The 11,081-nt window shown below is 38.0% G+C and overlaps 1 protein-coding gene across 1 annotated transcript in view; it reads right to left on the bottom strand.

Moving 5' to 3' along the window:
• Positions 1-10,281, bottom strand: part of ARMH4 (armadillo like helical domain containing 4) — a 130,806-nt gene extending 120,525 nt beyond the window's left edge. The window contains 3 exon segments of the mRNA XM_007466051.1: positions 263-517; positions 8,903-10,253; positions 10,255-10,281. Coding sequence (XP_007466113.1) covers positions 263-517; positions 8,903-10,253; positions 10,255-10,260 — 1,612 coding nt within the window. The 5' untranslated portion in view covers positions 10,261-10,281.
• Positions 10,282-11,081: the final 800 nt, after the last annotated feature.

The raw sequence follows: 11,081 nt of genomic DNA, 5'->3' as shown, positions 1-11,081 counted from the left end.
CTGCTGAAAAAATATACTTCCAGGTGAGGTGTGTGTGTGTGTGTGTGTGTGTGTGTGTATGTTTGTGTATTGTGTGTGCGTGTATGTATGTGTGTATGTGTGCTGTGTATGCGTGTGTATGCATGTGTATGTCTGTGTGTGTGTGTGTGTGTGTGTGTGTGCACCCTGGTGACAGGGCCATCTGCCTCACTCATTCTATTCCTCATCAACTCAGAAAAGATCCACCCCCAAAACACTGAGCACAATTCTCTCCCTTACAGACCTTCTACAGTGGGAGTAACTTCGAAAGACAGAGGGACAGGTGTCGTTGAAACCACAGTGGCCAGAGGCTCCCATTTTTTCGACAGCTGAGTAACACCAGGAGCATCAGCTGTGGCAGAGGGCAACTCTTTTCCTCCCCCAGTCTCGACATCTCCTCTGGTAACCTCGAGGGTAGAAACCTGCTGCTCTCGCATCACTGAAGATAAAGTGGCTTCTGCTTCTTGAACAGCTGTTGTCATCTCTTGAGTGATGATGTCTTAAAAGGGAGGAAACAACATTTTTAAACACACTAAATCCCTATACCTGAAAAAGTCACTATATAATTAATAATTAAAAACAAAAAAGCAGACAGTCATTTCAGGGAATGAGAAGGGAGAGAAACAAACTGCCAGTAAATAAATGTTTTCAGTGTTGCTGTTTTCAGGAGTCATGAATCAATCTAAGACAGAGATAAAGATGTTAATATAAAAAACAACAGAATAACATTTAAAACAAAACAGGAAAATCAACAGCTGAGCTCTCTTTTATGAATATCAACATAATCAATTTGTTCAGAAACAAATTATACAAAACTAAGTTCAAAAATGCTCAGAAGCAGGGACTTCCCTGGTGGCACAGTGGTTAAGAATCCACCTGCCAATGCAGGGGACATGGGTTCGAGTCCTGGTCTGGGAAGATCCCACATGCCGTGGAGCAACTAAGCCCATGAGCCACAGCTACTGAGCCTGTGCTCTAGAGCCCGCGAGCCACAACGAATGAGCCCGCGTGCCACAACTACTGAAGCCCGCACACCTACAGCCCGTGCTCCACAAGAGAAGCCACCGCAATGAGAAGCCCATGCACCACAATGAAGAGTAGCCCCCACTCACCACCAACTAGAGAAAGCCTGTGCACAGCAACAAAGACCCAATGCAGCCATAAATAAATAAATAAATAAATAATTTTTTAAAAATTGTCAGAAGCACTTGTGTATATTAATTTTCACATTTGCATTCCTGAAGGGGAACAGGAACTTGACATTTTGAATTAAAGGAATACTAATTACAATAACTAATGTTTACTGAGTTCTTATTATGTGCCATACACACAGTGCTAAGTGCATGATGGGCATTATCTTTTTTTTTTTTTTCATTTATTTCTGCTCTGATCTTTATGATTTCTTTCCCTCTGCTAATTTTGGGTTTTGTTTGTTCTTATTTCTCTAGTTCCTTTGGGTGTAAGGTTAGATCGTTTATTTGAGATTTTTCTTGTTCTTTGAGGTAGGCTTGTATAGCTATAAACTTCCCTCTTAGAACTGCTTTTGCTGCATCCCATAGGTTTTGGATCATCATGTTTTCATTGTCATTTGTCTCTAGGTATTTTTTAATTTCCTCTTTGATTTCTTCAGTGATCTCTTGGTTATTTAGTAATGTATTGTTTAGCCTCCATGTGTTTGTGTTTTTTACGTATTTTTCCCCATAACTCATTTCTAATCTCATAGCATTGTGGTCAGAAAAGATGCTTGATATGATTTCAATTTTCTTAAATTTCCTGAGGCTTGATTTGGACCCAAGATGTGATCTATCCTGGAGAATGCTCCATGTGCACTTGAGAAGAAAGTGTAATCTGCCGTTTTTGGATGGAATGCCCTATAAATATCAATTAAATCTCTCTGGTCTACTGTGTCATTTATTTATTTTCATTTTGGATGATCTGTCCATTTGGTGAAAGTGGGGTGTTAACGTCCCCTACTATGATTGTGTTACTGTCGCTTTCCCCTTTTATGGCTGTTAGCATTTGCCTTATATAGTGAGGTGCTCCTATGTTGGGTGCATATATATTTATCATTGTTATATCTTCTTCTTGGATTGATCCCTTGATCATTATGTAGTGTCCTTCTTTGTCTCTTGTAACATTCTTTATTTTAAAGTCTATTTTATCTGATATGAGTATTGCTACTCCAGCTTTCTTTTGATTTCCATTTGCATGGAATATCTTTTTCCATCCCCTCACTTTCCATCTGCATGTGTCCCTAGGTCTGAAGTGGTTCTCTTGTAGACAACATATAGTTGGGTCTTGTTTTTGTATCCATTCAGCTAGCCTGTGTCTTTTGGTTGGAGCATTTAATCCATTCACGTTTAAGGTAATTATGGATATGTATGTTCCTATGACCATTTTCTTAATTATTTTGGGTTTGTTTGTGTAGATCCTTTTCTTCTCTTGTGTTTCCCACTTAGAGAAGTTCCTTTAGCACATGTTGTAGAGCTGGTTTGGTGGTGCTGAATTCTCTTAGCTTTTGCTTGTCTGTAAAGCTTTTGATTTCTCCATCAAATCTAAACGAGATCCTTGCCGGGTAGAGTAATCTTGATTGTAGATTCTTCCCCTTCATCACTTTAAGTATATCATGCCACTCCCTTCTGGCTTGTAGAGTTTCTGCTGAGAAATCAGCTGTTAACCTTATGGGAGTTCCCTTGTATGTTATTTGTCGTTTTTCCCTTGCTGCTTTCAATAATTTCTTTTTGTCTTTAATTTTTGCCAATTTGATTACTATGTGTCTCAGCGTGTTTCTCCTTGGGTTTATCTTGTATGAGACTCCTGGACTTGGGTGGCTATTTCCTTTCCCATGTTAGAGAAGTTTTCGACTATAATCTCTTCAAATATTTTCTCTGGTCCTTTCTCTCTCTCTTCTCCTTCTGGGACCCCTATAATGCAAATGCTGCTGTGTTTAATGTTGTCCCAGAGGTCTCTTAGGCTGTCTTCATTTCTTTTCATTCTTTTTTCTTTATTCTATTCCGCTGCAGTGAATACCACCATTCTGTTTTCCAGGTCACTTATCCGTTCTTCTGCCTCAGTTATTCTACTATTGATTCCTTCTAGTGCAGTTTTCATTTCAGTTATTGTACTGTTCATCTCTGTTTGCTCTTTAATTCTTGTAGGCCTTTGTTAAACATTTCTTGCATCTTCTCGATCTCTGCCTCCATTCTTTTTCCGAGGTCCTGGATCATCTTCACTATCATTATTCTGATTCTTTTTCTGGAAGGTTGTCTATCTCCACTTCATTTAGTTGTTTTTCTGGGGTTTTCTCTTGTTCCTTCATCTGGTACATAGCCCTCTGCCTTTTCATCTTGTCTATCTTTCTGTGAATATGGGTTTTGTTCCACAGGCTGCAGGATTGTAGTTCTTCTTGCTTCTCGGGCATTATCTTATTTTATCCTCCCATATATACTAAGGGGAGGTAGGTACTAATATTCTATGGAAGCCATATATCATAGTGGCCAAGAACGCAGGCTCTAGACCCAATTTGCCTGGGTCTCAATTCGGACTCAGCCACCTACTATCTGTATGACCTTGAACGAATTAATTTCTCTGGGCCTTGAGCTTCCTCAGTGGTAAAATGGAAATAATAAGAGTATCAATCTCATAGCATTTTTACAAAGAGTAAATTAGATAACACATGTAAAATAGTACGTGCCCAGTGCTGCGTAAGTATTCAATAAATATCAGCTATTATTACCTCATTTTACAAACAACTTAGGTGTAGAAAGGCTAAGGAACCTGACTAAGGTTACATAGTTAGGGCTCTTAACCACTGTGCTAACTGTGCTTATCCCATCAACAGATGAATGGATAAACACACAGACACACAGACATACACACACATACACAGAGGAATATTATTCAGCCATGAGAAAGGAAATCCTGCCATTGCCTAAGGAACAACTTGGAGTAGCCTCTGTAGAAGATGTGCACTTGCTTTTAAATCATAAAACAGAATGAAACAGACCTGTGGGGTATGACGTATCTATCACAGGTCCACTTTCTTTACAACATTATAATCCACTTAAATACATTATTAAAGACTATTTATAAGGGTTAATATTTGCCCCCCTCCTAGGGAGGGGCTATGCTGGAAGTTTCAAATACTGAGCCACTGTGAAAACTTAATTTCTAGAAGACTCTGTTATCTCTCTTTTTTTAAATACTAATCCTGGATAGATCTTAGCACATTACCAAGTCTAGTAAATTATGCAATGAGAAATAACATTCTAGAAATAGGTGAAAAGGTTTTCTCAAAGTTTTTATTAATGACTTCATTGTTCTTCCTATTACTAAAAATATTTTTCCTCAGAAGCAATTTATTTGCTTTAAAATAGTGTTTGGATGTATTTTGGTACAAGCAGTTCCATTTCTTGGTCTCCAAACAGTTTGTACTATTTTTTCTTTGAACTGGAGATTTTTACATTTGATGGATTGATATACCTGGTTATAAGACAACCTTACTTGTGTTTCGTATTCATATTTGCTCTTTGTGCCATTGTTTAAGTTTTTTTTCTGAAATAAGATCACACATCTCTTGAGAGATAGGATTCATTGCCCTTTTTGTATCTTTAGCACCTAAGACAATGCTATGTTTACCATAAGAAGATAATATATAGCTTTATCATTTTAAGCAGTATGCATTCTCCATGTTGCCCTCATTTTTGAAAGCATAATGAACACTTTTGAGAAAAAATATGTCAAAATAAATGTTCACTCTATGCTCATAGTTTCATGAAACAGCAAGAAATATCAAAAGGGCATGGTATGGCCTTCCCTGGTGGGACAGTGGTTAAGAATCCTCCTGCCAATGCAGGCGAAATGGGTTCGAGCCCGGGTTCGAGCCCTGATCCGGGAAGATCCACATGTCACGGAGCAACTAAGCCCGTGCACCACAACTACTTAGCCTGCGCTCTAGAGCCCGCGAGCCACAACTACTGAGCCCACGTGCCACAACTACTGAAGCCCGCGCGCCTAGAGCCTGTGCTCCACAGCAAGAGAAGCCACTGCAATGAGAAGCCTACGCACCGCAACGAAGAGTAGCCCCCGCTCACCGCAACCAGAGAAAGCCCGTGCGCAGCAACAAAGACCCAATGCAGCCAAAAATAAATAAATAAAACAAATAAATTTTTTCAAAAATGGGCATGGTATAATACTTTGAATAAGTGACTGCTGTTAGAGAAAGAAGAGTGAGAGCTAGAAATAGTAATGGGAATTTTTAAAATAACATTCAGAATTTCTCCACATCTCTCGTTCTTCCCAATTCCTGTAGAGAAAAAATATATAATTATTATAGACTGCTTTTAAAACCTGATCTTCAAGTAAAACAGCTGAAGAACCAGCTGAATCAGAGAACTGACTATAATCTCAGGATCCTCATCTGTTCATAATACCCAAAAATGCCAAGAAATTATTGCATTCCCTGAAGAAGAGAATGTCTTAAGTAGTCCCTGGGCCCTAAAATGATTGGCATTTGAGGTGTTTACTTCTTTGTTTTTTTTTTTTTTTTGAAATTTAAGGCATTTTAATGGAGTAAAAATTAAGAGTTAAAATTCAGGACACCCAGGGATAAAAGTCCATCTTCCAAGTATTGGAAGCCACCCCCAGTTCCTTGGCTGAATTTCCATCATCAGCTATTCACATATACCCACCACTATTCCCTCTTTCTTTTCCAATGATGAGTAAAACACACAACCTGCACCCCCATCACATTTACAGAATTCCTGTATAAAATTTCTCTAGAGCCTAACCTGCAGGAGTCAACAAATCTGAACACAGCCAGTAGGTTTGCTGAAAGTTGACTTCAAGAACGTGGTAGGATAATACAATGGGTTGGTCATGACAGTTCATCAGTCACAGTTACCAGCCCTGCAGGGGGGGTGAGCCGAGACCTTAGACACCCCTCTTAGACAAATAAGGAAGGAAGGCCCTTAGATTTAATTTTGTCTTCCCCATTTCCAGATGGAGAAACTGAGGCCAACAGATTGGAAAAATTTTAATCAAACTCAGTTGTGAAACCAGCTGACCACATCAGTGTGACTAAACCTTCTCGATTGATTAAAATGTCTTAATGGGCAGAACAGTTCCAAAGTCCCTCTGCCAATGCAACCAGGTGCCACTGGCTTCGTTCAGAAACTAATGACTCTTCAGTTTCTCCAGCTCCTTCAGAAGCTCCTGGGATAAGACACAATCTAGGATATTTCTGAAGCACTCTTTTGACAATGTCACTCTCTGGGTGGAGAAAAGGTGAAAGTTATCGCCCTCCTGGGGGCTCCACAGACTGTAGTTGTCACATATCCCTCCCTCCTTGAGGTCACTAGGATCAGCATCTGCCCTGGGCAGGGGCTTTGAGGTCACTTAATGATCTTGAGAAGGAGACTCAAGGAGGAAATCCAAACCTGTTCTGCAAAAGTGACCTTTCCTAAAACTAGATTGTGTGGGATTGAGTGGTTTACTTCTCAGAAATACTTGTAATCACCAGAAAATGGGTAGAAAAGCTTTTTGGCTATTCTCTTACTACTGCTGTCAATAATCTCAATTTTTCACATTATTTTTAACTCTACAAAACAGCAAAAAAAGTAAAGTTGAAAGGAATTATTTGACCGTTCCTCTCTCTACCAAGAATATTTAGAAGCTTTTTGATTAATTCGGACAACGCAGGCAGTCGGATTAGATAATTCTAGTCTGAATGGTTCTCTATCTTCATTTAGTCATTCAATGAACAGATATTTACTGAGCACCTACTATGTGCCATATATTGTGCTATGTGCTGGGAATTAAAAGAAGTTGCCTGTTAAAAGACTGTAGTTAAGTGAGGTAATTATGACTAAGTAAGGAGCATATTCAATTATCAAAAAAAAACAATCAATTACCAAATTCATTTTACTTTTTTAGGCTGTATTAATGGAAGCTAATGCAAGTCTAGTACATAAGAATCATGGATTCAACTGTGCGGTGAATAATCTGGAACTACATGATTTAGTGCTCCAGGAATATCTTAAAGTGTAATGGAGAACTGAAATAAACTTCTTGTTTGGTCACATTTAATATCTTTATGGTCATGTGGACCCAACTCTCTTAATAGAATTTAAAAACCAACTTACAAAACATTTTCTGGAAGCTTCTACGAAAACTTCCAGTATACTAAGTCTTACAGTCTTTAAAAAATGAATTGGACATGTAAAATTAAATCTTTTATCATTTTAATTCAATCTCCATAACACTTTATAAAACATATAACTAATTTGATATTTTCCATTAGCTGGAGTAACAGCTGTACATATTCCAAAACAATTTGGAATGAGCATATGCACATTACACTAAGTCTTTCCCTCCCCATTCTGTTATCTGACCAACTATACACAATAAAAAAAAAAGTCACCCATCAGCAACAAATGCAAGGATTGTCAGCTCATAGAATTCACAGATGTAGAAGCCACGAGGAAGTAGAAAGTGCAGAATCAAGCCAGCAGAGAGGATTTATCTGTACTGGTATTTTTCCCCCTTATTTCTAGAAGAATTTCTTTTTAGGAAAACAAAGTCAAAGAACTCATATGGTTAATACTATGAGATAAATATTTGCCTAAGGCTTTTTGGTAAGAAATATCAGGAATGTGAGTACTTTTTACAACAATGTATAAGTAAGTATCCAACATTGTTGATTATATCATTTAAACATATAGCTAATTTTTTTCACATTTTCCTGTAAATACACACATCTTCATAATAAAAGGTTTAAAAAATATTAATCTATATCAGGGTTTCTCAGATATATATATATATTTTTTTTTTTGGCTCAGATATATCTTGGTTGCTGTGCACTGTGGGACGTTTAGCAGCATCTTGGCCTCTACCCCCTAGATGCTCTCTACTGTGATGACCACAAATGTCTCAAGAAATAGGTAATGGAGATTAAGCGGTACAAACTTCCAGGTGCAAAATAAATGAGTCACAGGTACGAAATGTACAGTGTGGGGAATATAGTCAATAAATATGTAACATCTTTGTATGGTGACAGCTGGTAACTAGACTTATCATGGTGATCATTTTGTAATGTATAGAAATACCGAATCACTATGTTGTGCAACTAACTAGGAACTAACACAGTGTTTTAGGCCAATTATATTTCAAAAACAAACACACTCATAGAAAAAGAGATCAGATTTGTGGTTACTAGAGGCAGGGGATAGGGGAAGGGGAAACTGGATGAAGGCAGTCAAAAGGTACAAACCTCCAGGTGTAAGATAAATAAGTACTAGTGATGTACAATATGATAAATATAATTAATACTGCCATATGTTATATATGAAAGTTAAGAGAGTAAATCCTAAGAGTTCTCATTACAAGGAAAAAAAAATGTTTTTCTATTTCTTTAATTTTGTATCTATATGAGTTGATGGAAGGTCACTAAACTTATTGTGATAATCATTTCATGATGTATATAGGTCAAATCATTATGCCACACAACTTAAACTTACACAGTGCCATATGTCAATTACATTTCAATAAAACTGGAAAAAATGTCTCCAAACATTGCCAAATGATTGGCGCGGGGGCGGGCAGAAGGCATGACGCAAATTATTCCCATTTGAATACCACATGTCTATATGCAGGGGTTATATTTGGATGTAATTTTTATGAAAAATGCATTTTTTATTTATTTACTTTTGCTTTTCATTAAAACTTAGATAACTTCTAAATTGTCACTTTAATAAAAAACATAAAACATCTAAAACATTACAACGTTATGTGTCAACTATATGTCAATTAAAAAATAATAAAACCAAACAGAAACATTCCAAGTTAAACAAAGCTTATTTTTCTTTTTTTTCTTTCTTTCTTTTACCTTTAAATGTATTTCCCAATGGATGATATGCCTCAGACTCATATTCTGAGATGGAAACAGTGGTCTCTAAGAACAGCATGGCATTGTTCTCCTTGGTGGATTCCATGAAGTCTGCAGTATTTTGGACCAGGTTTTCCACAGAGACTTTCATACCTTCCACTGGACTTGTCGGGGTAAAGGAACTTTGATCGGTGAAGGCAGATGATCTCTCATCCCCACGTGCTATTAGCAGGCTTGTTCCCCTGTGTGCTTCCCCTTCAGGCAGCCTCACAGCCACATCTGCAGCCTCTGTCAAAGTTTCGCCCCCTTCCACGCCTTCCATACCATTATTGGTTACTTGGGTTATCTGAGACGTTTCCATTCTCACCTGAGTCTCTGTATTGTCTCCAAGCTTTGGGGTCTTTATCTGGCTTACACTCTCTAATTTGGTGTCATCCCACTCAACACTTACGACAGAGACAGCTGGAACAGCTATGCTGACACTCACTGTGACTTCTGGGGCTCCCAGCAGGCTGTCAGTTTCTGGCTCAACACTCAGGGTGGACTCGGAGGTTGCGAGCCAGTGCTTGGTGGCAGTAGCCTGGGTATTATCAGCTGTCATCTGGGAAGGCTCAGTGCCTGCTGTGGGCTCAGCACCAGGAAAAGAAGTCGTCTTATGCTCTGGGTCTGCTTCTAATTTCTCAGTCCTTGGACGGGTGGTTAGCATCTCTTTAGCATTCACATAGGATAAAGGTGAATGTCCCAGACTAACTCCTGCCTGATTTTCAGTTGCAAACAATTGATCATCCACATAGTGCAGAAAACCTTGTGTTGCTTCGGTGGTCCCTTCCACAATGGGCTGAATGATGGTACTACGGGAGGATTCCTCCTTCTCATCGATATTCAGAGAAGCAGTTGGAGTGATAGGGTTGGTTAACATGGCCTTGGAAAGTCGGCTTTCAGGAGACATTCTCTCTGGCTGGCTGGAACCAAACACTTCTTGCCCTGCTGAGATCACTGGCTCAGTAGCAGTATAAATGCCAGGGCTATCAGGCTGCGCGAGCCCAGCTCCTATAGGAGGGGTTTCTTTGTTACTAGGGAATACTTTATTTAATGACGTTGTTGATGGTCCTGCTAACACTATCATTGGTTCTTCAGAGACCAGAGTGTACTTTGAAGTAATGGAGTTATTTTCTAGGTCATCTGTGTTCAGCCTCTCAGACTGCCCTTTTTCTTCATGAACAGGTGCTATCTCCCTTCTTTCCATGTTGGGGAAGGCCAGACATTGTGTGGCAAAGATGAGAAGTAGAAGGCTACAGAAAGCCAGACAAATGTGCAATACAACTGATCTGCTCATAGTGGAAGAGAAACGTGCACATAAATTGGTAGAGTTGACAATTCCAGTAAATTGAGTCCTGCAGAAAAATAAAGCATATCAAACTGTCATATAAATATGTTGTAAATAAGCCCCTTTAAATTAAACCATAAGTAAAATAATCTCCTTGACTCCCAGCTCAGAGACAGTACATAGGGGAGGAATGTTCTATTTCTTTGTACCTTTGAGATGTGGATAACCCAGTTCATTTTTCCCTGCTGAATTTTCAGCTGATTTAACTTGAAGTTCTCTAGCAAAGGGTACACATAGTTACTAAGTTCATTGTTTTTTAAATACCTACTTGAAATAAACTACCCTTGAGGTCACATTTGTAATATTCTCCCCAATTCTTCTATTAATCATGGAGTCAAATGACTACAGAAATAGCAACACATCCAGGAAATAAAAAGTAATTTTAACATTTATTTACATCACTTTCACAGAACCTTTTAAGTATGTTTTAAAACTAATTAAATATCATCATAAAATACTGAATACCAGTTTCATTCAAGAGTTTTTAAAATATATAAATGACTTTCAATTAAAATTTATCTTTAAAATACTTAAACTGTTTTCTCTGCAACAACTATAAAAATTATGGGTAAAACCATCATGTCTCAAAAAAAAAGATCAGAAAAGGTAAAATAGTTAAACAATGTAAACATGTGTTTTTGAAAAAAACTTTTTTAAGAGAACCAAAACACATTTTAAATTAGCAGTCTTTACTGAATGCACATTATTGTAAGATTAAGATTTATTGTATTTTTTTACAAACTGCTCACACTCTCATGACAACTAAAATTATATCAAAACTGCTAATTTCCC

This window comes from Lipotes vexillifer, unplaced genomic scaffold (genome assembly GCF_000442215.2).
Source record: "Lipotes vexillifer unplaced genomic scaffold, Lipotes_vexillifer_v1.1 scaffold25, whole genome shotgun sequence".
NCBI lineage: Eukaryota > Metazoa > Chordata > Mammalia > Artiodactyla > Lipotidae > Lipotes > Lipotes vexillifer.
The sequence above is the reverse complement of the archived record's forward strand: the minus strand, read 5'-3'. Positions and strand labels throughout refer to the sequence as shown.